Source organism: Cheilinus undulatus, linkage group 5 (assembly GCF_018320785.1).
Source record: "Cheilinus undulatus linkage group 5, ASM1832078v1, whole genome shotgun sequence".
Lineage (NCBI taxonomy): Eukaryota > Metazoa > Chordata > Actinopteri > Labriformes > Labridae > Cheilinus > Cheilinus undulatus.
In genome coordinates, this window is record NC_054869.1 from 48,060,423 (window position 1) to 48,087,927 (window position 27,505).

Sequence of the window (27,505 nt, forward strand, 5' to 3'; positions counted from 1 at the left end):
ATGTTTTGACGTATTTAAACTAATAAATTCACTTTTCCCAGATTGTGAGCCTTTAAACTCACCTTTTCAACTTTTTAAATGTCAAAATCGTTTCTCATCAGTGCTTCTTCTTTTTTTCTTTCTTTTTTTTTTTTTTTAATATTTTGTTACTGGTGAAACAAAGTTGACAGTTTATGGTTAACAGAGTGACCCTGTTAGGCCCTCAGGTGAGACCTGAATCCAGAATCCAGCCCCTGCTGTGATTTACTTTGACACTCCTGAACTACGACGATCACATCCTCCACCAGGTGTAATGGCGCTGTCTGTGTGTAGAGCAGCTGACAACGTCAGACTGATTTAACTCCTATTATAGTAATAGTGATGAAAAGATAATATGACAGACTTTATTTAGGTCATTTATTTACTCCTTTATTAATAATAATAATCAAAATGAAATCTGGACTTTATTAAGGCTAAGCATCATTGATTAAGTCAGACCTCAGATCTCTGGAAAGTTTACTTTGTGATCTCATAAACTCTACAGAGTGCTCACCAGCTGTCCTCATTTTTCACTCTGCACAAGGCTGTCACTATTTTGTAAAATGGTAAATTGAATATAAAGAGGACATTGTTTCCCATACATAGCTGGGTAATTGCTTAATCTGTGTGCCAATGATTCTTTGCGTGTAATATTATTCATAAAGACAAATTATTCCCTTAATCTAAAATTATAACCGTTCATACGGCCATGTCTGCAGCTTGTGCAATGTGCTAACTGCTTCAAACTCAACACAAAGTGGAAGTATGCCGACCTGTGAAGCACTCGGACACATGCAGCCTCTCAGCACACTGTCTGCATGGAGACCCACGCTGTGACAGTTTTGACTTTTGCCTTTGGTTTTCTCGACACGCTTTCCCTAATCTATGGTGTTGAACTCAATGTTAGAGCCCACAGACAGTAGCTGGGTTTCCATTACACTTGGAAATGCGCAAAATCTAAATAGCGCAATAAAAAACTGGTAATGGAAAAACCTGAATTTCGAAAAAACCCTAAAATATCGCTAAAAAGTTTTTACGCTTTCATGAGGAGGTTTTTCAGGCGTTTCGATATAGAAATATATCGCAAAAGTTTAATAGAAACACTTTTTCTGCATTTACCTGAGGTACAGTGTCACATGACCAGTCACTCTGAGACGACATGGCGCAGTACGTGTAGACAGAAGAAGAGACAAGACTTTTCTTAACATCATACTTCTACCCTTATGCGTGGCTTTTGCCATACGTACGGACTTTACCTCTGAACTATCATCCGTTGCTTTCATCTTTTGTTCAAAATTATCAAGGCAACCACCGTAGATGTAACCAAAACCGTAGCAACACGCAACAGGTTTTGAGCATCAAGCTTCCATGCAGCGGATTCATGCGAGATGAGATTTTACGAGGATTGCAAGGCCTATGACTGAAACTCCCTTCAATGGAAACGCATTCAAAGCGCAATTGTACTTAATTGAAATTTAAAAATATCGCTTTTGTTTTGCGAAAAACTGTAATGGAAACCCGGCTTGTGATATTTTTTTTATGGTTCTAATAACCTCCTTGACGGGCCATGTGTGCAAAATAGAAAAGGTTAGGTTTTCTCACTGTGTGTGAATAAACAAAGCAGCAACCTATGGTCCTGAAAAATGAAGCCAATGCAGAAGTGCAAAAAGTTGCAACACTGCTCATGACCGCTTGAGGCTGCAGGAACACCAGAAGTCACATATACAACACCTGTTAAAAAGCCGTTTTTTACACGAGAAATAAACTGGTTTACAGCCTGGTTCAAAAAACAAAACGTGTCTCATGAGCTAATGTCTTTATGAGCACACACTGCACGGGGGCATGATTTTTTTTGTACCACAACCATTATGAATTTACTGAGGAAAAACCTCACTGTGCACTGATTGGCACGTTTCATTTGATTGACAGATAGCTTGACAGGCAGACACTACCACCACAGGGCTGGCTTTAGTGCTAGCTTAGCTGACAGGAAGTCAGGGTCAGTGGACGGGCTCTTATCTGCCCTTTAGTTGATCCAAAGTTTGGTTGAGACAGCGATTTCAATATGGAAGCTGCCACGGATTGGCTTCAAAAGCTGTTTGAGCCTGCCTATTGTTATCAAATGGCAAATGTCACACAGGCTTTGTCCAATTATTTTTTATAGTCTATGGCTAAAAGGCAGGATCATCCATGCATCCATTCAAACAAAAATTGTCAATGACAGAATTTTTGGTCAATATGAGCCCTGGAACAGACCTCACAGAAGTTTGACCAGGACAAAATCCTTTTAAAACTCGGAGTCTAAAGTCCTCCAGACATTAATTTTTTATAGTTCAACATTCAAACATTAAAAAAAGTGAGTGCACCTACTCATAAACCTGTGTAGGCGTGTGTGCTGGTGTTAACAAAACAAACATGAATATTTTAAGAATCAGATCTAAGGAAAAACTTTTAACTACAGGACCAGCCTTTTTCTCACAAACCACCATAATAAAAGACATCTCAGCAAAACTGTCGACAGATCTTGGTGTCAGAAACAAGAAGGCCAATTATTTGTCGATGTGTTCATCAGTTTTTCTGCCAAGTGGATTTTAGAGTTGTAAATCTTTCCTCCAGAGAAGAAAAGGGATCATAAAACCGAGGAAAAGAAGCCTTTGGGCTCAGCAAACACTTCTACCAACATGTTTAAACAAAAAAAGAGAGACATTGGAGATCATGCTCAGTGCCTTTTCCTAGTTATTTTTATGATGGGGAAAAAAAAAAGCTTTGCACATCTTATTTCTTAGTACTGGTACATGAGAACGCAATGTATTCAGCAAAAATGTCAAATGAAACTCCTGCAGGCTCTCATGTACAGGAGTATTTGTTGGTTTGGCTTTTCGTCATGTCAACTTTGGTGCTGCAATGCTCTGGCCTCTTGATGCCATTGCTCAGGCCTCCGCCATGATCATGCCCCATCTCTCCAGGTATGCTCCCAGCTGACCCCGACACGATGCACACAGTTGCCACATTTGGACCAGCTCACCAGGTCCTGGGCACCCAGTGTGCGGTAAGCTGGATCAGGCCTAGGTGCATGTAAAAGCGCAGCTGCCATTCCAGTATCAAGCAGCTGAACCTTCCCATCTTCGCTCTCCTGAGCACATCGGCATTAGACACACAGTCTAGCAAACAATACCCAAAGAAGTGCTGAAGTGAAGTCATCACAAAGAAGTCCAGTAGGTGTTCGTGGCCATCAGTCAATATCCAGGCCTCACAAGAGTAGTGCTAGACAGGAAGGACCAAGGACCAAAATACCAGGAATGCTACACTATCATGGCCATCAACCCATGCACAAGGTCAAGTCAGCGGTAGATCTCAGCCTCGCAGTCTGCAGATTAATGAATTGCGCTGCCAAGGTAGGGGGACCACTCTACAACTTCCACGCTCTCACCATTTACAGACACAGATTTGATGGCAGCATCCAATGAATCCCCAAATGCCTAGATCTTTGTTTTGGTCCAGGAGATGTGCATTCCCAATCCTTCATCCTCCTCACTCAGCAAGTTCAACGATCACAGCATCATAAAAAAAAAGTCCAGATCATTGATCTGGATATCTCAAAATGACACTTCACAGTTCACTGCCCCTGTTGCCCACTCCATTATCCAGTCCCCAGAATCAACTGAGAAGAAGTAAGAGGTGGAAGGACCTTACCTTACAGCACTCTCTGTATCAGAATATAGGGCAGAGGGCATCTCTACTCACCGAGTTGAACGCCTTCCAAAAGTGAAAACAGGCTGCAAGCAACCCACTATTGAATTCCCAAAAGTTCTCAGTGAGGACCTGAAGTGCCAGGATGCGGTCATCTGTGGTCAGCCGCTGGTGTTGAGGCAAATTACGGTTCCTGTTAAGCAGTATCAGTGCAAAGAACCTGCCCAGCAGAATGTCCCAGCTTGGAAAAAAATGTGAACTGTTTCCAAATTCAGAGCTAGACCTTAAGTTTTCCTGATGAAGGTTTAGAACCGAAACACAGCATGTGAAAAATTTTTTGGACTAGTAGTTTATAAAATCTCTGTAAAGCTGAGGCGCTCTTGTCATCTGGAAATCATAGGTAGAAGAAGTCATTTCTCAACCGGAAGGTTGGGGGTTCAATCCCCAGCCTTTACATCAGTGTGAGTGGAGTAGGGGCTTTGACACAAGCTTTGTTCAGGGATGGATTGACTCTGTCTTGAGCCCAGGGCAGTGACGAGTTACATCCCTATTGTAACAGCTTGGACAGCTGTTCAAAGGTGTGCTTTAACTGATGACTCACTTGTTTTAAATCAGTGAAGGGCCCCCACTGCTTTCCATCCAGCTGCTTTTTTGTGACTGAACACTTCAGGACACCATGTGTTTGCAGTGGTAGCTCTTGAGCCTGAATCTTGCAGCAGGATTGTGCTCAAATTAGTGAAATCCTGCAAGACTCTTACAATGTGGGTAAATCCCACATAAAATTATAGTATAAAATGATTTTTAAAGTGTATGTCACATAGCAAACATTTGTATGGTTGAGGATGATAAGTCCCAGCAGACAGAGTGAACCTTAGAGTTTCAAATTGAAACACGTTTGTGTTTAAAGGGCTCCTTATTGGCAGGCAGGTGATGACACTTGGTGAAAACACAGCAAAACAAAATGTTTTAGTGTGGACTGATAACAGAGACAAGCCATTTGTCATTAGTACGTGTTTGTCTGTGAGTTTGGGTTTGTGTGAGTCCATTTGTGCGCAGTGTAACATGACCTTTCCTCATCTTCTCCTGGGCGGTCTAACCGAGCCACCGAGGTTAATCCATCCATCCATCCATCCATTGATCCCTCCATCACTCGGGACAAACTGGACAAATTGCCCGATTCACTTTAATCCTCAGAGCTAAACATGTTTATTAGCTGTGACATTCAATTACAGCGTAGCAGCTGAAAACATAGCCGCAGGCCGTACGGGCCAAATTTAATGAATTCTTATTCTGCAGACCGGCCAACAGACTCGGAGCAGGGTAATGAATCAGACACACTCTCCATTGCCTCTACAGCCATCACTAATGTGCCCATGAGCAGGGCATTAACCTCTGCCTGCTTCACTGCAGACACTCCTTCAGCCAGAGGACGGGGCCGAGGTCGCTTGCTCTTCTTAAATGTCACAAACATTCAAGGGCTCAAGAGAATTCTTAAAAAGAATTTGACAAAAAGAGAAGCTTTTGTTTTTTCAGCATCACTGAATGTGATTCAGGTCAGGTCAGGTATGAGAGCACACTTTGCTGCATCAGCTTTGGCCCTTAACTGATCTGGCGTCCTGATGGCCATTAGCCAGGCCCATGACCCATCTCCCAGGTATCCTCCCAGCTGAACCTTCACTAGGCATGTGGCCGTCCATGACGTCTGGTCCAGCTCACATTAGCTGGATCAGACCCAGGAAAGCGCTCCAGGTGCCCATAGGTGCCATGCTGCTCTGGTCTGACCCTTTCAAACCCTGCTCTCCTGAGTACATCAGCATCAGCCATTGTTATTATTATATAACAGCAATTTTACTTTACTGCTATAATTATTGATAATAGTTCTCTCTATTCCATTATCATCCTATCTCTCATGCTAATATTAAATCATTCTGTTTCTATCAATCATAGCTGTTAATGCTTATTTTTCACATACTGCTACCATCATTATTCACATTATAGCCATATCCTACGATGCCTTGTTGTTGTTATTGTTGATGATGATTTGTTGTTCTTTATTATTTCTGTTGTGAAGCACTTGGTGACTTTGCTCTGTGAAAGGTGCTATATGGATCAGTAGGTAGAGTTAGTCATCCTGCAATCAGAAGGTTGTGGGTTCGATCCCCAGCTCCTGCGGTCACATATCCATGTTTACTTGTGAGTGAGAGATAAGCTAATACTGATGGCCAAATCTCCAAAGCAACTTCTGCCATCAGTGTGTGAATGTGGAGTGAATGCGTTGGTGTGACCTGGGGTGTAAAAGCTCTTTGGGTAGTCAGACGACTAGAAAAGCACTATACAAGCCCAAGTCCTTACCATGTGTCCTCGTCTCTCTCTTCCAGCTTTTCTGTCTCCTACCCCTAACCAACCCCAGCACAACTTCAGTAGAGGACTGTCAGCAAGAGTCTGGTTCTGCCCCTTTAGGAAAGGTTTTCGTTGGAAGTGTGACAAAGATTTATGCTGCTAGTGCTGAGCTCATGGTGGGTCTTTATTATAACAGGCCACACCAGAGAGTACAGTCTAGACCTGCCCTCTTTGTAAAGTGTCTCAGGATAACTTCAGTTATGGACTAGGACTATACAGACAAAGATCAAAGATGACTGATAATGATGATTAGTCACATGGTCAACTCAACTCAAACTTTATTTATAAAGCACGCTTAAAACAACCAGAGTTGACCAAAGTGCTGTACAGATCAAAAGCAGCACAAATGACAAAAAAAGATACTATACTAAGATACACAAACAGTGCAAATATATAAAATAAAAAAAGTTAAAAATGTAGTTAAGATTTTGCCAGATGTCCACTCAACCTTGATTAAAAGCCAGGGAGAAGAGGTGTGTCTTTAGAGATGATTTAAAAACCTCAATTGATCCCGCAGAGGGGATATGCCAGGGCAAGTTGTTCCAAAGCTGAGGGGCAGCCGCCACAAAGTCTTGGTCACCTTTGGTTTTATACCTTGTTTTGGGGGTGACCAACAACAACTGACATGGTTTTTGAAAAAACCCCAAAATTAAGGTTAGTCATCAAAAAGAAGTCCAGTTGGCAACTCTGGCCATCAGTCGGTGTCCAGGCTCCACAAGATTTTAGTAAGACTGGGCAGAAGACTCTGATTCTCTGACTCTGATTATGTGACTACCACACCATGCCCAGCAAACCCACTGCTCGATGAGCAAGGCCAAGTCTGCGGTTGATCTCATACAATTTATGGATCGAAGGAATACACTGTCAATGTCAGGCAAAAATGCAGAAACAAAAGGAGAAGGACCCAAATGCAGGATGACTCAGAAAGATTGAATTAAACAAACAAAAGAACTTACTTCAAATAAAATCCACTGGGAAGCAAAAGTCAAAGTCTCAAAAACAAAGGAGGTAAAATAACTGGGAGGCAAGAGGAAAATCACTAGGAGCAACACAGAGGAAGACATCTGATGAACTGACAAAGGACAGGGAGGAACACAGAACCTAAATACACAGGGGGTGATTGCACAAGGAGAGGCAGGTGTGGTTAACGAGACTCAGGTGAAACTAGTGATGGTAATCACAGTGGAGGGAAACTGAGGCAGGAAGAAAAACTGGCCTTTTAGCATTTAGCATTTAGCAACACAGTAGTTAAACACTTACCAAACAGATACATCCTGCGCTGCTGCTGGTTTTATTCCCCCTCTCTCTCCAAACTATCAGGGTCAGACTCTGGTTCTAACACATATCAAAATTTGCCATAATTAAAATAGAATAAAATAGTTAAAATAAGGGCTTCTCAGGACGCCAATGTGAGAAACGAGGAGTTTTTTGAGCTGTAAACCATGTCAAGCTACTACGTGTGTATCAGAGAGATGGTGTAAAGCCTTGAAAAATTGCATAATACCCCCACTTTAACTAAGGAAACACTGAAATCACAGGAGGATACAAAGAATACAACCAAAGGGAATACAAAGAACACAGCACAAGGAGGGAAACTCAAACACAGGGAGGGAAAATGATTTACAAAACACACTAGAATTTTACAAGAAATAATGAAACAAAAAAGGTCATAAACTAAACACTAGAAACATGAAATACACAGAATGAACATACAAAAACACTAGAGAAACTCATAAAAATAACAAATCAAAACCTGGACGTTAATAGCTGCTAATAAACCATGAAAGTCAAGATGGATGCACTGCTCCACAACTTCCACACTCTCACTATTAAGAATCAGATGGGTTTCAGAATGCCTGTGATACAGGACAGACTTTTATTGTGGCTTATGGCCTATTTGCACGGGATAAGTATTACCTAGGGCCCTTTGATAATTTGTAATGGTCACACAGGACATCCAAGTTTTTAATCCTTTAAGAATCAGCCATGTCTGTAATTTGTAGAGTAAAAATGCCAGGGCAAATTACCAACACTAGAAAAGCACTCGGAGAGCACAGACTTCCGCCATCGGCCCTATCTCCCAATAGTACAGAATCCGTTAAAAAATTCCTGGATCCAGACGGTGATTCGGATTACTCCCAAGATATAATCAGTTCTTCCTTATGCCATTTCTGACATTTCAAATTTCATCAAAATCTGTCCATAACTTTTTGAGTTATGTTGCTAACAAACAAACTAACAAACTAACAAACCCTGCTGATCACATAACCTCCTTAGCAGAGGTAAAAATTTCAGCACACAGAGGTCCACAGGTAATTCTTATCCCATGTGACTCAGCATGTCTGTAATTAAGGTCTGCAATTGTGTTTTCTGCCCCTTTTTCTGGTCTAAAAATAACAGAGTAAAAGTTTTGACACATATGGGGTATAAATAGGGCTTCTTTTTCAGTTAATTCTAGCTTCTGTGTAAAAATTGCTTACTTTTACTTGTTTATTTAAACTCAAATCTGTGTGCACCACTGCTCTCTTCATACGCACAGTGCTTCTGCTCTGCTTCCAACAGTTTCTTTGCAAGTCTTGATCTTCAATCAGTATCATCTAGCTGTACAATTCTACGTAACACAATTTACATTGCATTGCATTTTTTTGTATTAACTTTCAAAGTAAAATTTGCATTGCATTTCCATTGCTGCAGGCATGCAGTGCCCTTAAATTTTTCTTCAGGACAATACAGACTTTGCTTATTCCGTGCAAGTCGACCAAATGCACCAAACACTGACGCCAGGAGGTGATTCACAAATTTTTAGAAGTCCACAGGTAATACTAGTCCTGTGCGAGTAGTACTTTATTCAAGTGAAAACGTGCTAAATTCATGACTCTATTTTGTATGTCCAAGTGTAAAAATCAGAGACATTTTTGCTTGCATTTTTACACTTGTGGTCAATTGTACCAGCCACTTCAATTGTGGTTTAATTGGAGCTAGAAAGCAGGAAATACTTCAATAATTCTCTATAAACCCTGTCTACCTTTTAAGGTAAAACATTACTCCAGCATGCTGTGCTTCTCTGTTAGAGGAAGTCAGTGGTACTGAAACAATGCAAACCTCCTAAAGGCTGCAGCACAAAGACGCTGCTGCAGCTATTGTTAGTCTGACCTTGACAAGCTTTTATTTTCCTCAACTCAAAGCTTTTAAAAGGAAGATGACAGTGTGGAAATGAAAGGAATCTCAAGCTACAGCAAAGGCAAGAAAAAAAACAAATGTCTCCATGTCATCCCTGCTGGTTCTGGAAGGGTTTTTACTTAGGCCACATTTACTCTACAACAGTTTCATCCAAAAGCAATGACAGGATGGAGCACTGTTCCTGTCAGTCTAGATGACAATGGCATTTTGAGAGCCTACCACAGTGGAAACTTTTGAAACTAGCTCAGATTTTGTTTTCATTTAGACTACCCATATGTAGTTCTTCTGAAAACAGGGGCTTTCACGCTTGCTCATTATGGTTCCAGTCAATTGCCATGCGAGATTTACTCTTTTTATGGTCTACGCTCACTTTGATTAACAACCCCACCAATGGCTATCGCTACAACAAATAAAGGGGGTAAAAAAGTGAAATCAAAGATAAAATTCCCATGTAAGGTGGTTAAAAAGGAGATAACTTGACTGGAATGTAATGTTCTGTCCATCAATAAAAACATACAGTGCTGTGAAAAAAAGAATTTCCCTTCTTCCTGATTTCTTAATTTTTTGCATAGTGGTCACTCTTAAATGTTTCAGTTCATCAAACAAATATTAATATTACACAAAAATAACCTGAGTAATACAAGATGTGGTTTTTAAATGATAATTAATTTATTATGGGAACAAAAGTCATCCAATCCTACCTGGCCCTTTGTGAAAAAAATCATTGCCCCTAAATCTACTAACTGGTTGTTCCACCCAAAAAGCTGCAACCAGATGTTTGCTGTATCTGTCAATGAGTCTTTCACATTGCTGTGGAGGAATGTGGGACCACTCTTCTTGACAGAATTGTTTTAATTCAGCCATATTGGAGGGTTTTTCAGCATGAAGGGCTGATTTAAGGTCATGCTACAGCATCTCAATCAGATTTAAATGCAGACTTTGACTAGGCCCCTCCAAAACCTGCATTTTGCTTTTAAGACATTCAGAGATGGACTTGCTGGTGTGTTTAGGATAGTTGTGCTGCTACATATCCCAAGTGCATTTGAGGTCATAAACCGATGGCCGGACATTCTCCAGGATTTTCTAGTAGAGAGCAGGATTCATGGTTCTGTCAATAAGTGGTCGAGGTTCTGTAGCAGGAAAGCAGCCCCAGACTATCACACTACCACCTCTATGTTTGACTGTTGGTATGTTCTTTTGATGAACTGCTGTGTTAGTTTCACACCAGATGTTACAGGACACACACCTTCCAAAAAGTTCAACTTTTGACTTGTTATTCCACAGAATATTTTCCTAAAAGTCTCAAGTCGGATGTGAGATGAGCCTTTGTGTTTTTGGTCAGCAGTAATTTTGGCCTTGGATCTTTCTCATGGATGCCATTTTTGCCCAGTCTCTTTCTTATTGTTGAATCATGAACTCTGACCTTAACTGAGGCCAGTGAGGTCTGCAGGTCTATAGATGTTGTTCTGGGTTCTTTTGGGACCTCTTGAATGAGTCATCAAGTGGTCTTCGTAGTCATTTTGGCAGGCTGGTCCCTCCTGGGAAGGTTCATCACTCCATTTTCTCCATTTGTGGATAACAGCTTTCACTGTGGTTGTCTGGAGTCCCACAGCCTTAGAAATGACTTTTTAACCTTTTCCAGACGAATAGATGTCAATGACTTTGTTTCTCATCTGTTCTTGATTTTCTTTAGATGGCGCCATGATGTGTTGGAGATCTTTTAGCCAGCTTCTCTTTGTCAGAAAGGTTCTATTTAAGAGATGTCTTGAATCAACAGGTCTGTAGGTTATCAAGTCTGGGTGTCAGGTCAAATCTCATGTACACTGGTGGCCTTGGTTGAAGCCTGGCTTTGGCTCCTTTCCTGGGTGTCTATCTCCACTCTCTCATCAGTTTTTTCCAACTCTAGCCCCTGTCCTACTCTATAAACAAGGGCATAAAAAGCCCAACATATGTTGAAAAGAACTGCTGCTACAGCTGCACCCATGCTAATCTCTTCATAGGCTGCCAGTGTTTCCCCACTTGCAATCAATGTTTGACAGACAACAAGCAAAACAGCTTAATGCTCGTCAAGATGGATCCACTTGATGACAGATGTGAAATCTGGACAGTTCATTGGCTTTGCAGTGTTTATTCACCACAGAACAACTTGTGCAATGTATGATTAAAACCCTGTGAAATTATAAGTATGTTATGGGACAAATGCGCATGTTTTCTAGTCATAAGGTCCTCCAGACTGAAGGAGACGTCGTGTTTGTGAGCTGTTTAAAGACTGTGATAATGATCAACACACAGACTGACATTCACTGTCACCCACCATCCCCAGACTCTCAGAAACAGTAGAGATGCGAGTCATTGTTATGGAAATCAGTGCGCAGTCACAAAAAGCCTTCAAGGATGCCTGGAGTGTTAAAACTAAATTGTGTATCTTCCTGTGTGCTTCTCTGTGAGTTTGTGTCAGCGTGCTGAGGTGACTGAGGCTGTAGCTCGTTCAGTGATTAGCTGATGTTATCGCCTCCGGCCCTCAGCATGTATAAAGCACTTATGGAAATGCACTGCCCCGCTCTCCCTGTCTTTGTTGGACCTAACAGTGTAAAAACGTCAGAGAGAAATCTCAACAACAGGACTTATGTTTGTCTGACTGATTGCTTCAGAAAGCTGTCTGTACAAAACAAATGAAGGTTTATAATCAGATGCTGAAGATGACAGAGTGTTTGTTGAAAGATAGAAAAGACACATAAGTGAATTTTTCTGTGCATAATTTTCAATTTAAGCCGAGTGCAGCATCCTCTGAAACAAAAGCTGTAAACATTGGCACAAAAAGGCTTCTGTTTATGAACCAGCCAAGTCAGAAGGTACTGTCATCTCAGACATCACAGTGTGTTGCATGCAGTCAAATGCAGATACACTGCATGGACAAAAAAATTTGTGCACACCTGCTTATTATTGAATTCAGGTGTTTCAGTCAGACCCACAGGTGTATCAAATCAATCACCCAGCCATGCAAATGCAAACATTTGTGAAACAAAATGGGTCATTCTGTAGAGCTCAGCAAATTCAAGTGTGTTACTGTGATGTATGTCACCTTTTCAATAAGACAGAAGTGGAAGTGTTTAGGAACAACAGCAACTCAGCCATAAGTAGAAGACCATTCAAAATCACAGCGCAGGGTCAACTACTGCAAAGGTGCATGGTGCTTAAAAGTGGCCAACTACTGCTACTATTGATTCCAGCTGAAGAGTTCTGAACTTTCGTTGTTAGCATTAAAATTGTGAGGTCGGAACTTCCTGGAATGGGTTTCCATTGCCAAAGCTGAATGCAAGCCTCACATCGCCAAGTCCAATGCCAAGCGTCAGATGGTGTGGTGTAAAGCACACTGTCTCTGTTTGGCAGTCAAATAGGCAAGTCTGGATTTGGTGGATGCTAGGAGAACGTTACCTGCCTGACTGCATTGTGCCAACTGTGAAGTTTGTGTGAGGCCCATTATCTCCAGTGAAGGCCAATCTGAATGCTTCAGCGTACCAAGACACTTTTTTTTTTTTTTTTAACAATTTTTGCAATCCAGGCCATCTCGTCAGACATCAGTGGCTGACCTCATAAATGCTCATGCTCTACAGAATGAATGGGCACAAATTTCCACAGAAACACTCCAGAATCTTGTGGAAAGCCTTCCAAACTAAGGGAGGCTGTTACAGCTGCAAATTGGGAAATGTCATAATAAAGTAAATGTATTTAAATACACTGTAATTTCAGTCCCTGTTGGTGTAACGGCCATAGACAAAATACTTTTGTCCATATGGTAGATGCTGAGAATAAAGGTGATCCCATACGGCATTTTCCACACCATTTTTGAAAATGTATCTCCTCTCAAATGCAGTGTTGCACATGAAAGTGCTAAATGAGTGCCTTCAATTTTTCTGTGAATTGTGAATTGATGAGTTTATTTTTCCAAACATGAATAAAGGATCTTAAAAAAAAAAAATCTCTCCGCACAGCTGTGTGCCTGTCAGTTTATCCCAGGTGATATGTATGTGTTTCTGGTGTGTTTTTCAAAGTAAAAGTCCTTTTTTTGTTTCTGTAGTGAGGCTGGTCATGTTTGTTTCTGGAACAGCTCTAGTCACTGAAATAACGTGCATTGCTTCCTTTGTTTTTCTCTGCAAAACCTTCCTTTCAATTATACCCTATGTAAATAATTAGAAAACATCCGATTATGAGCAATGTTAACTTGTGCAATGTCCATCTAGTTCTCTGCCTCCTTATCTGTTTTTTTTTTTTTGTTCAACTTTGCTTTTGAACTGGTATTGTCAGTAAAGCCCCAGTTTTTAAATATAAAAAAGCACAAACTGTAACTGGCATTAGCGTCCTTTCAAAAAAAAAAAAAAAAAAAATCAGGAAACTCGATACCTTTGTGGCCCTTTTTTTTCTGTTGATCTGAACTCGGACCAAACTGTGACCCAAAACCCGAGGAGCGAACTGCATCGTGATCTCCATGAACCATTTCACTCGTACTGCTATCTCACCTGAATGGTGACAATGCGTGGAAGAGGTTGGCGTGTGTTGGCCCCGCCTTCTATAGCGATGCCAAGCGTGTTGGCGTTCTTCATCACTCGTACCAGGGTAGTCGTGGTTGCTGGCACCGGTGAGGCTGTCTGCTGAAAAACAGAGAAGAAGAGTCTAGAGGAAAAGCAACAGACAGATTCAACTTCACATGTTCAGCACTGCAACATCTGTAGGACTGCAGATGAGAGAGTAAGGGAGTTGTCACATTGAGAATGATCGTTCTGTACTATGCCCAGGCATGATTGCTGCTGTCCACTCTTCCATACTGGTCTTCTTTCACATTAATAGCATCATTCAGTGCCTGAGTACTCTACACACAGTCTGATACACTAGGTGGCGCTATGTAAACTTGCACAAAAAGTAAGGAAATTTGTGTTTGTTAGGTTATTTCTCTGTTGTAACAATGCCTCTTGGCAATAAATCTTATACCATTGGAAAGCTGGTTTATTTTCCTTTAAAATGGTGCCAGATTAGTAAGGAACATATATTTGTAGGATGAGCAGCAGAGATTTTGCCTGATTGGCACTGATTGTCAGCACCTAAGCATGGGCCCAGTGGTCTTTGTTCTGCACCAAGAATCAGCTTGCCACATCTGGCTGATCTGCATAGGGCCCTTGTGATAGAGCAACTTTAAGCAAGTGTTCCGCAAAACCAGGTTTATATGGAGTCTGCACTATTATAATCTCCAAACTGAAGGCCAAGTTCCAGTGTGATTTTGTGGGGCGGCATCTCCCTCACTGGAAAAATGAAGCTTATCATCAATGGAGGCAATTTTAATGCAGAGAGAACCATATTGACCTGATCCATATCTCCACACTCCACAGACTGGGACCAAACTCTATCCTCCAAGATGATAATGCTCGCCCCACAGAGCAGGGTTTATCAGAGACTACCTCCAGAATTTGGGAGTGGAGAAGATGGAATGGCCTGCCAGCATTTCTGACATCAACCACGTTGAACACTTGTGGGATCAACTTGGGCATGACCAACACAACCACATCAGCTGACTTGTGACAAATGCTGGTTGAAGAATGGGATGTCATCCCATAGCAGTGTGTGACCAGGCTGGTGACCAGCATGAGGAGGAGGTGCCAGGCTGTTGTGGCTGTGTGTGGTTCTTCCACACACTACTGAGGCTCTTGTTTGTTAAATGAATGAACTGTTGAATTGCCAATAAGTCTTGTTTCTTCCAACTTCAATCATCAAAACACCAAACAAGAGCCAATGGCAGAATAAGCTGTTTGGCATTAGCAGAGAAGATTTGGAAAAATTTTTCATGGGTGCAATCCACATACTCAACTCTGCTGCTCATCCCAAAAATACATGGTTCTTACAGACATGGTACCATTTTAAAAGGGAAATAAACAGGCTTTCCAACAGTTTAAGATTTATTGCCCTTTTGAGGGACGTTTTATTCTGGACTTTTGCTGATCACCAGACATACCAACACAATGAGATTTGTAGTTTGAAACCTCAATCAATTAAAATGTCCCATTTGTTAAACAGTGTTAAAAATAAAACAAACTGAGTTTGAATTAAACCTTCTTGTCATATTGTATCCTCTGTTGTTGACTTATGATCCCTGACACTGTTTTCTCCTCTGATGCTAATGAGCTGAGACGGATTGGATGTCATTGTTCTATTGTCAGTGTTTGTAGTTGGTGTGTTTGGTTAGACTGGTTGCACAGAGAAGTGCTTATTAGTTCCAGTATTATGAGACTGCACATAATCTGATTCAGTGAAATTAATCCCATTGTCACATGTGCAGTGCTTTTGTTGGTCTCTAATGAACTGTGGTGTGAGTTATCTTTCCTGAATTAATTCTATGGAGTTAAAGAAACAGAAATGATGATAAGCTGATCTCACACAGTCATTCTTTGGTTTTTTTTTTTCTGCATCGATCTTAAAACTCAGACCACGATGTCCACCGCTTTTGTTTCAACAGTTTAATGAACTCATATGAAGCTCTAAACAAAAGAGATAACAAGTAAGAAGTTTTATTCATCACATCTATCATATTAGTGCTGAGTTATGCCTTTCTTCAAGCAGCTTAGCTTCCAAATGTGTTATCAGATCACTAAATCAGTCTCTCATTGTGAGGAATGAGGTGTGACTTTAAAGAAATTCAACAGACACTGAAATAAAACAACTATGCCTGTAGAGATGTTAGTTTCAGAAACATTTACAGAGTTTTGCTCTAAAACAATGAATCTCTTTTTGCAAAAAAAAAAGTGTTTCTTGCTGAATTGTATTGGATCTCATGATATCTTAAAGAACTTATTATACTGTATTTTATCACCTTATCTGATTGTATTGTATTGTTTGGTATTGCATCTTTAGTCTCATTTTGTTTCTTCTTATATCACATTGAGGCATTTTGAATCATTTTGTTTTGTTGCTTTGTAAAAAAGTGTTTTCCCTGTATCATACCTCATGATATTGTATCTTAACTAATATGTTAACATGTTGAATTGAATCATGTTCCATTAATTATGTTGTCTTGTGGTATTGTATCTCATTGTTTTTATCCTATTTGACTGCACATATACAGCACGTATACGTATGTATATAGAGAGGTAAGAAATGTTTCACTTAAATGATGAGCACAACATTGCTTTTTTTGTATGAACAATAAAGTGCATTTTCATTGCTGCAACCATCCTGCACCTGCATGTTTTCCTTTAGAAATGGCTGTGAATTTGACTTCACTTATCTTGAATGCACCACACCAAATTATGATGTCAGGGGGAAATTCTCAAATTATCAGAGGTCCACAGATAATTCTAGTCCTGTGTAAACCAGGGTCCAAATTATAATGCAATTGGATTTTAGCATCATAAACATCTAATTTTTAGTTTTTCAATTAAACTCATGGACGATATTGTGTCTCAGGGCTCTTTGGATCACTGACATCAATCTCAGACACCTGTGATAATTAGTTTCCCAGGTGAGCCAATGAAAGGAAAACTACTTAAGCAGGCCACAGGTTTTCAGCAATATGGGAAAGAAAAAAGATGTCTGCTGCTGAAAGCTTATGAAAAGGTATGAAAACATTAGATATTTCACACAAACTTAAGTGTGATCATCGTTCTGTGAAGAAATTTTGGCTTATATGTGCAGATAAAGGCATAATGAGGAAGGTTTCTGCCAGACAAATTCATTGGATTTAGAGAGCAGTTGCTAAAATGCCATTACAAAGCAGCAAACAGGTATCTGAAGCTGCTGGTGCCTCTGGAGTCCCACCAACCTCAAGGTGTAGGATCCTCCAGAGGCTTGCAGTCCTGTATAAACCTACTATTCAGCCACCCCTAACCAATGCTCACAAGATGCAGTGGGCCCAGAAATACATGAAGACTCATTTTCAAACAGTCTTGTTGACTGATGAGTGCTGTGCAACCCTGGATGGTCCAGATGGAGAAGTAGTGGATGGTTGGTGGATGGCCACCATGTCCCAACCAGGCTGTGACATCAGCAAGGAGGTGTTGGAGTCATGTTTTGGGCCGGAACCATGGGGAGAGAGCTGATAGCCCCCTTTAGGGTCCCTGAAGGTATGAAAATGACCTCGGCAAAGTATAGAGTTTCTGACTGACCACTTTCTTCCATGGTACAAAAAGAAGAACCGTGCCCTCTGGAGCTAAATTATTGTCATGCATGACAATGCACTTATGCTCGCAAAGAATAGCTCTGTGTCATTGGCTGCTATGGGCACAAAAGGAGAGAAACTCATGGTGTGAACCTTTGGAGCATCCTCAAGCGAAAGATCTGCGAGGGTGGGAGGCAGTTCACATCAAAACAGCAGCTCTGGGAGGCTAGTCTGACATCTCACAAAGAAGTTCAAGCAGAAACTCTCCAGAAACTCACAAGTTCAATAGATGCAAGAATTGTGAAGGTGATATCAAAGAAGGGCTCCTATGTTAACATGTAACTTGGCCAGTTAAGATGTTTTTGATTGAAATAGCTTTGATTTCAGTAAATATGACCTCCTAACACTGCACATTCAACAAATGACTATTTTCATTTCTTTACAACCTATAAAATGTTTTGAAACTCTGCTGTGCATAATAATTTGGAACAGTGCATTTTCTAGTTTTTTTTTATTTTTGAAAGAAAAAGTTATCATTGGGAGGTTTGTTCAATAAAATTTGAATTATGCTCTAACAGTTGCAGTCATTTGCATCGACTATTTAGGAATATCAGAGATAAATATCATTTGCATAATAATTTGGAATGTGGTGTAGTCTGAAACAAACTGAATTTCCATTTCAAATTTATCTGCATGTAATGCCCAAAACCATCTGCTGGTGATTTGAAAGGCAGCATCATTAAGCGGTCATCTTTGGTTTGCTCATCTTTAGTCAGTGACATGATTGATTAAGATGTGTGAGGTATGACACTTTAAAGCCTTTTAAAGTGGTTCATTAAGAGCAGGTCACCTTTGTGTGAACTGTTTTTTAGCATGGAGGAGCAGAGTGACTTCAGTGGCTTGTTTAGTAATAATTCATGACAGGGTGAAGTTCTCACCTGTCTGGTGGCCCCTGCAGGAGGTGCGTGGGCTCCCGACTGCTCCTGGTGGCCCTGCTGGTTCTTGCTGGGTCGAGGACTGCCGTCCTTACTGAGGGCCCCCGCTTCGGCTATGTCTACCCCGCTGTCCTCGCTCAGCGTCTGTCCGCTGTCTGACAGCTGGGACAAGGTGGCTCCTGGATGGATGGACATAACGGATGAGAGACGTCATTACGTTAAGGAGCGCCGCTGTCTGAGCTCTGGTAGCGGCTGTGATTTAGCTCAGCTGCAGTGAGAATGCCCAACATGGAAACAGAAAATGTCAGACAAATGAGTTCGGGGCATAAAGAGCATGATAAAGGTGATCTGTCCTCGGGTGGGGTTCATGATTTTTATGCGTGATGACACTGATGCTGTGTGAGCACCAGGCACTGACCTTTTACACACGCTCTATACAAAGGTCAAGAATGTGGCGCTGACTGCCTGACCATTTTATCGCTGGGGGGGCTGGTCAAAGGGGGCTTGAGCTTCATCCTGACCTTTATTAAATCTATTCTCAAACCAAACTTTTTAAAATGCTTTATAGCCTAATCATAAAATACGTATGTTCAGATTATCCTAATTTATTAACTCATAATCTCACTCTCAGATTTTTCTCTCTCTCTCTCCTTTTCATTAATTCTATCATCACTGATGCCAAACAAACCATTTAATACAGTAATTCTCAGCCCGTGGCTCTTGAGCCACATGTGGCTCTTTTGTGATGATTTGTGGCTCATGCATGTCTTAATTTGAAATATTCAAGGATGGAAACTTTGACCTCTGAAATTAATTCACATTAATCAGTTTGTTTCCCTACACTTATACAGTTGGCTTAAATTGTAAGCCTTATTTTTTGTCTGTATATTTTCATCGCCCTAATTTGCAATTTGTTGCTCCTTTTTTTTTTTTTTTGCATTTTCTGCCACTTTTAATCAATTTCTGCTGCTTTCAGACCATTTTTACCAGATCTTCTAGCCACTTTTTGCCCAATTTGTCCTTTTTCATCAGTTTTAGCCACATTTTTGGCACTTTTTGCCCATTCAGCTGCCTTTTACCATTGAGAGACAGTCCCCGCCCCCATGTTCCCACCTTTTCACAACTTTTTTTGCCAATTTAAGTCACTTTTTACTTATTTTTTGCTGCACTTTTTACTGCTTTTTGACCACCTGTTATTCATTTTTTTGTGACTTTGCACCCATTTTTGCCACTTTTCATCCACTTTTGTCCGTTGTATGCCTATTCTGCTGCCTTTTCACCAAATTTTTCCACGTTTTTGCCACTTTTCACCATTTAGATTGTGGCTCTTGCAAACGCATTTTTCAACAATTTGGCTCTTTGGTTGAGCAGGGTTGAGTAACACTGGTATAACACAAACTCCAGTACCAAAAAAGTTGGAACAATGTGTGAAATGTGAATATAAAAGAAAACAGTGTCTAATAAATGCTTGTGACTTACATTCAATTGAATTCAGCAGAAAGAAGAAACATTTAATGTTCAGAATCAGACACTTTACTGTTTTATTAAATACACACTTTGAGTTTGATGCCTGCTACATCTAAAAAAGTTGAGACATGGGAAGAAAGACTGGGGAAGTTGTTGAATGCCCTAAAACACCTGGAACATTAACCAGTTTAGTAGGCTAATTGGAAATCGGGAACCATCACTGATTGCCTGAATCTCTTTTGATTCGCATTCACAAAGTCCCAATTGGATTTGATTCAACTTGATATTGATTCATGTAGGGATATTTTAGTTATAAAACCTATCTTCCTACAAAATAAAGAGATACTCAGAGAGAAAAAAATTGAAATACAAAAATTGTCCGGACCAGGAACATACTTAGAAAAGTCAAGGTTTACATTAAAATTGACCCGAAACTAGTGTTTGCATTAATAATTTACATATCTTCAAATTGCCTTTCCTTCATCCAGCTTGACTCTCTCTATAGTTTTTAAAGTCAAAACGCAGTCTGATATTTAAAGGGTTATTTCACTACTTTTGAAGTTGCACCAGCCAGGATGTACTGTGTAACAGATGGGTACAGTTTCTACCTGGAATTTAGTGAGTTTTTGGTAAAAATGGGCCACATAAAAATGTTGGCTCAAACATACGCACTATGAAAAAAAATCTGAAGTGTTTTATTTTATACCAGGTTTTTTTGTCACTGATTTGTAATTTAAGGGCACGTAACCAGTAACCAAAGCCTGCATGCTGAAATAGTGACAAAAACATAGAGGCTTTCTGGGTAAAAAAAAGAAAAAAGTCCTTCAAAAGTTTCCGATAGTACTTAAGTTTGAGCCAACATTGTTTGTAGACTTATTATTAAAAAAAACTTGCTAAATTTCACAGAGAAACTACCCATCTGCTGCTTTGTATAGCCTTGCCTCCTAGCTGGTAAAACCAGCAAGTCCTTCTTAAAGGAGCAATACTCACTGAAATATTCCTTAAAGACCCCGTAAAGTGAAAATAGATGTGTTTTTAGGTTTGTTGTATGATAGGTCACTGTATTATGAACCACCAGGTCAAATTTCAGTCAAAAAAACATCTCTAAGTTCATATAATAAAGCTTCAAAATCATAAAAAATGAGGCAGTAAAATCTGCTCCAGGATGGTGTAGGCGTGTCCGTTGAATGAGCTGAAGCCACGCCCACTCAGGAGAAATATGATCCTCTCAGATTTAAAAAATGTTACAATCTGAACTGAGGACAGCACTCACACCATAACCCTGCCTCTTGACCTTTTGTTGACCTTAGAAGAAGAGACAAAGTCCATTTTCTGGCTCAAATCTCTGTTATGATGGTTTGAAGGACCCGTAGGCCACTGTGGCTGATAGATTTGGCACGTTAACCTCAAAATGAACAGAAAAACAGCATTTAACTGACTGTTAACTTTCAATAAAGGCACTGAAATCAGCTGCTCAACTGCTCATTGATTCTATATTGTAGTATGAGAGGGGCGGGGTCATTCCTCACTGTGGGCTTGTGACATCACCAGCCCACATATTAGCCCCGCCCAAATTAAACCAAGCCACGAAAGAGGTGAAAAACTTTCTAATGGTCTAAATCCAAAATTCAGATGCACATCTTAGTGTTTTCACATGTTAACAGCAACCATATTCCAACATATCTAATGTGTTAAGACACAAAGTTTGGATTTCACTTGACAGGTCTTTAAAGTTTGGTTATGCCTTCAGTGGAGCAGAGCTGCCAGGTTCCACCATGTTTGTTTAAAGGCCTTTATTGCAAGTCTAAGTTAAATCTCTTGTAGTTAAATGAATAAAGATGAGTAGATCAAGCAGATAAATTCTTAGTTTATGTAAGTCCATAATATACAATGACACTAATGCAGCTGTCTGGGATGCGTGTGCTATAGGCAAATGTTTATGCTTGTTAATAAAAGGACATAACCCACAGCACTGATAACAAAGAAATATGCATTATGTTATGCATTACGTTATGTATGTTGTAATGAATGTTATATTAGATTAACCTTATAGAAAATTTACATGAGATGTGATTTTATTACTCATCTCTCTCTCTTAATTATTAGAGTTCCTCCTCTTTCAGAGCGCTCTATCATTAACCTGGCTGTAAACAGTGACAGTGTCTGTGTAATCAGCATGGAGAGGGAGGAAACAGGAAGTAATATAAAGTGTCATATACAGGGTATGCAGCATCATATACAGGGCTTTTCCAAATCTCTCTGGGTTTGAGGCATGCTCTTCTTGCACGTAGCAGCCCAGATCAGCTCTGTTGTGTGTGTGATTCAGCCCGGTCTGTAGCAGCTGCTGCTTTAGCGCTCTCACCTTTACAGTTCAGCTGCTCGTGCTGCACAGACAGAGATTCAGATGTGAGGAAGAGATATTCAGCTCGTTTTGATAACATGCCCAGATATCCAAAATAAAATGGTTGGATATATACGATTCAAACCTAAAATCAGAGTCTAAAGGTTTTCAGGAGCGAATACAGGTCAGTATTCAAGCTGCATGGTCAAACAAGGAGCTGCCAGGAAATGCAGCGGGCCTATTTATCAAAATCCATCTCTGGATTATGTGGATCGATATTATAAATAAAAAATGAGAATCAAAAATGGCAGAATCAGTTGTTTTAACCTTAATGGTAACAGATCATATCACAACCCTTTCAACGCAATTTGGCCTTAATGCATCAAGCATCTAATGATGAGGAAGGTAACAGCATGGCATAAGTACAGTAAAGATTAGCTTACTGTCTGTGAGGACTGATGGAAGTGTGCTGCAGTTTTAATGAAGAACAAACTTTCCAGAGATCAGAAAACGACTCCACCTCTGGATGGCTCAAAAGTTATGATTGATGATCAGTGATGTGTCAATAAGGTCCAGAAATATTACTTTGACTTTGCAATTACTAAGCCATAACCAGGAGTTAAATCAGTCCGAGGTTCTCAGCTGCTCTTTTACATCCATGTGTGGCACTGTTTCACACGACTAGGAGTTTAGTGTTGCCCTGGTTTCTTACCCGCAAGTTCCACATAGGGTTAGTGCACCATGCACCAAAGTGCACTGGGTTAACTCCGACCAAAGGTGAGCGAGAGATCATGGGAGAACTGCAAGTTCACACAGGAATAGTATGTCAACAGTGGACAATTTTACCCTTTTGGGCAAATTTATCATCTATTCCAGTGTAAGTCCATGATATTATTGCTTCCACCATTGGTTGAGTAAATTGAAAGGTTAATAAAAGGTTAATGTTTGCTTAAAGGATCTGTGGTTTTATGTAAAAATTTTTGGCTAAATGTCCTCAAAAGTTAACTTTTCCTCATTAATGGCGGTGTTGTAGCTCTGTGATCCACTGACCTCTCGGTGACCATTTGCTCTCGCTGCAGGATGAGATACAATGTTGATAACAAGATGATTTGCAACCAGGGTTCCGTTCATTGTGTTGTATTTTGAAAGAGACAGATATTCTATGTTTGTGACTTCCTGTTTTGGAGTTTTCTCATCGATGGAAATTGATGTGGTTTGGCAGCAGCCAGCCTGGAATAAAGACCTGCAGCGTATATCGAACGAAGCAGAGCGGAGATGTGCTCCGCTCTGCCGCTGCCAGACTGAGGCGCCGACTGTGGAAATGCTCTGATAGACTAGAGATTGCACCGGCAGCAGCGAGGTCACTGTATGTAGAAATTGGAGGTTTGAGTTTTCCTACATTCAGGGAGGAAAAATTGTCAAGGTGGTACTTAAGGAAGCACATTAATATTGCCATTCCTTTAAGGGAATGCATAGTCTATCATTTAAAGGTAAAGAATCCAGTGGGTTTGGGCGGGATTGGGATGAAGAGAGAATCCCACACAGGGGTCTTGTTTTAACAATTAGTGTCTTCAGTCCTCAGAGTGTTGTTAGTGGAAAAGGTGATGAAATACAGTGGTTAACATGCTCATGTCCCGACTTTTTTGGAAAATGATGCTTGCATAAAATTCAGAATATGTATATCTTTCCACAAAAACAATAAAGTTTATCAATTTGAATATTAAATACCTTATTTTTGATGGTTTTAAATGATTTTTAAATCACTGTGTTCTGTTTTCATTCACATTTTTCACAACCTCTCAACTTTTTTGGAATCGGGGTTTATCATTCATAGATAATAATTCCTCTTTGACTTATCATTTCAAATAGATTATCTTGTGGTAAGAAAAGCTTATACTGCAACTGTTATTGGCTCTTACTCAGGATTTTTACTGAGCATTAGGCCTGACATCAGTTTTTTTTTCTGAATTAACATCCACATTTTATTATGTCAGTGAAAATATTTCAACATAACTTTAAAACTCAGTAAACCTCCATCTCCACCACAAACACAGACAGACTGGCGTACCTCTCTGCTGTGGTCTGGAGTCTGCAGACAGCCGGTTCATGTCCGTCACGATGGTTTTCTGGGTCAGCGCGGGCGAACACGGTCGGTCTGGACTACAGGGCGGTGCGGCTGGTGTGATTAGGGAGGGGCATGGGGAAGGACAAGGTGAGGGACGGGGGGATGGATGAGGCGACACTATGGGAGAGGCTGCTTTGGAAGAGGACGCAGACTTTGATAAGACTCCAGACTTCTCATACGAGCTGGATCTGGGGGCCAGTCTGACTGACACCTCTGGTTTAGAGGAGTCCCGGTGGTGCAGGAAGCCCGGGCAGGTGTGGTGTCCCGAGCTGGGCCGGTTGAGAGGAGCGGCGTGGTGATGGAAGTGATGGGAGAAGTGGGCGTGGTTGAGCTGTTCAGAGTCGGAGAGCAGCAGGGGGCTCTGACAGGTGTGGTGGAGCTGATTGGGAAGAGACGTGTGGTGGCAGGCGGTAACACAGGTGTGGTGGGCGGGGCCTGGGCACGGCTGGTTGATGGTGGGGAGGGATTTGAGCGACTTGTGGAGACACTCCTGTAGGAGCCGGGTGGGGCCGCTAAAGAGCAGGTTGGAGCCGGGCTGCACGAGTCGGGCTGAAGGCTTCCCTCTGAGCTCTCTCTCTCTGGACGGTCTGCTCTGGGCCTGGAGGGGGGCCGCCCTGAAGGGGGGAGGGGACTCAGCCGAAGCCTGCCTGTCATCCTAGCAGAGAAAGACAGCACAGTGGATATTCTACCATGAATGGATAGCTCTTCTTTTTAACAAAGACTGAGATTTGAGATCAGTTATTACATGAAGAAAGTAAAACAGGTTCGCTAAACCTCCAGTGGATTTTTCAAACTTGCATACTTTTATAATACTGAATTATTTCATGCCATTTTTAGGTTTTCTGCATGCATACTCTTTAAGTATGGCTTCTGTTTACTGCTTTCTAAATGAGACCCGTGGGATGAGAGCAGCCGGTCAGTATTAAAACGATTTGATTTGAAAAGTTGTGCTGCCTGCTGTCTCAGAGCTGCCTGAAGTCAGAGCTTCAGATTTGAGCTCCAATGTGGTTTTAATACTCCTACACATTCATGAACATCTTAGCCTCAGCACAAGTCCTTGTGGGAGTTAAGCTTTAAATCTTGTTATGTTAAGCTAATTAGTCTTCTCAGAATATGGGAGTACTGTCATTTTCAAGATTTCAATTTCTAACCAGTCTATTCAAATATAAGCAAATATCACGGATAATGCTGCTCCTCATTAGTAGAAGTCCAAACAGAAGACGAGACGTACCAGTGCAATGTTCTGTAAGGCGTTCATGCTCTCATCCTCGCCTTTTTCCGTCCAGCCACCAGCAGAGCCGTCCGACTGAAAGAGACAGTGTGAGGCGCGTTAGTACCGCAGGGCTCGAATAAAAAGTTAGCACGGCTTACTTTAGCCTACTTCATGCAGATGACAGATGGACTGGATTTTCCCCACAGGACAACATAATGAGTGCAGAAAAGTTTGGACAGTTGGAACATAGTGTTGGAGAGACAGCTCTTTATGCAACAGCTGTACCCTGTGAGACTGCGGCTCTTTTGTTTGTCTCTGCTGAGGTTTCAAGTTTGCTTCAGGGAGCCCCAGGAGACCGTGGATGGGTCCAGATCTTCTTACAGTAGGAGGAGGAACACCTTTACTTCACTGGATCTGCTCATCAGTTGGGGGTCTCGAGAAATGATATCCTAGAAGAATCCCTGAAATCACTGTGTTTCCCCTGGAAGTGGAAACTTCCACATTGGTAGCATGTTTTGATTTTTTTGGCGCGTCTGCATCTGTAAAAATTGGCGTTGTCTGCACAGGACAACCGTAAAGAGGCGTGTCTGAAGATTTCACATGATCTATGTCAGTGCCACTTCTTTTTACCACTTTTGACCAGTTTTTGCTACTTTTTTGGGACATATTGCCACATTTAACCCGTTTTTGCAACCTTTCTACCACTTTCCAGACAATTTTGCTATTGTTTGGCAATTTTTACTCCTTCTTAATCACTTTTAACCCATTTTTACCTCTTTATTGCCACTTTTCTGCCACTTGGGATCTATTTTGCCACCTCTTTGACACTTTCAACCAATTTTCAACACATTTTGACCATTTTTACCCACTTTTGCCTTTGTTTGACCACTTTTTACCCAATTTTGCCCTTCTTCACCACTGTTTAACAACATTTAAGCCTTTTTGGCCACTTGTAACCCATTTAGCCACTGTTTTGGCACTTTCAACAAGTTCTTGCCGATTTTAACCCATTGTTTGGCCACTTTTTACCAATTTTAGCCCATTTCTGACTTTGTTTTGCCACTGTTTGCCTGATTTTACCATCTCCATGATTCCCCCAGTTGGCTGCGCCCTAGAAAGCTCTCCCCTTTATCTCCCCTTAAAGGCCACCTTCATTGTAACACTATTTAAAAAGTCTATTTTGTATCGATTTAGATATGATGTGCCTTAAGATTTTGGATTAACTTAGGTGTGCCTTGGGCAAAAAAAGTTTGAAAACCACTGATGTATGTAATGCTTTATTTTACTTGATGTGCATCAATTTAATGTTACACAGTCAAGCATCAGTCCTTAATGTGTGATGTGCCTGTTGTAGAGTAGTGTGAGGAAAATATCATCCCTACTAATCAGCCACATGAAACACAGACACACAACATAGATTCAATAAAAACAGTAATAGAAATAATGATACAAAACTGCTCTTAAACGGGTTCTTACTATTAATGTTATAGAGCTGGCTCTTAGAATTGGCTCGTTCATGAACTCCCCATCACTAGTTTGGGGGTTCTACCCCCCAAAATCTGAAGGTTTAACACTTCATTTCATTGGTTCAGGTGTTTTTTTTAATGCACGTTTTTTATGCAAGTCATGTTTTTACCTTTTAAACTTGTGATTTTGACTTTATAGCTCATGTATTTCCCTTTAAAAAACATGATTTTGCCTTCAAATTTCGTGTTTTGACCTTTTGAACTAATGCACTTCCCTTTATACCGCCGACTTTGAGCATTTAAACTTATCATTTTTACTTTTTTTTTCATCTCCGAACAATTTATTATCAGTCGTATTTATATTTTTTTCATATTTTAATGGTGAAAATTAAACGCCAGTAATCTCGAGCACAATCATTCACACCTGACATGCATCTTAATCAAATCACATGACTCACATCCTTCTAAACTAGCGAGCTATTTAAGCTGCAAGATTTTTTTTCTCTGCCTGCTGCAACGCTGCACCTGTA

The 27,505-nt window shown here is 40.7% G+C and overlaps 1 protein-coding gene across 1 annotated transcript in view; it reads right to left on the reverse strand.

Annotated features, from left to right (window-relative positions):
- LOC121509783 (whirlin-like) overlaps positions 1-27,505 on the reverse strand; it is a 162,474-nt gene that overhangs the window by 1,642 nt on the left and 133,327 nt on the right. The window contains exons 8-11 of the mRNA XM_041787444.1: positions 25,528-25,602; positions 24,240-24,951; positions 18,385-18,542; positions 13,806-13,937 (exon numbers count right to left, since the gene is read on the reverse strand). Coding sequence (XP_041643378.1) covers positions 13,806-13,937; positions 18,385-18,542; positions 24,240-24,951; positions 25,528-25,602 — 1,077 coding nt within the window. The remainder of the gene's footprint in view (positions 1-13,805; positions 13,938-18,384; positions 18,543-24,239; positions 24,952-25,527; positions 25,603-27,505) is intronic.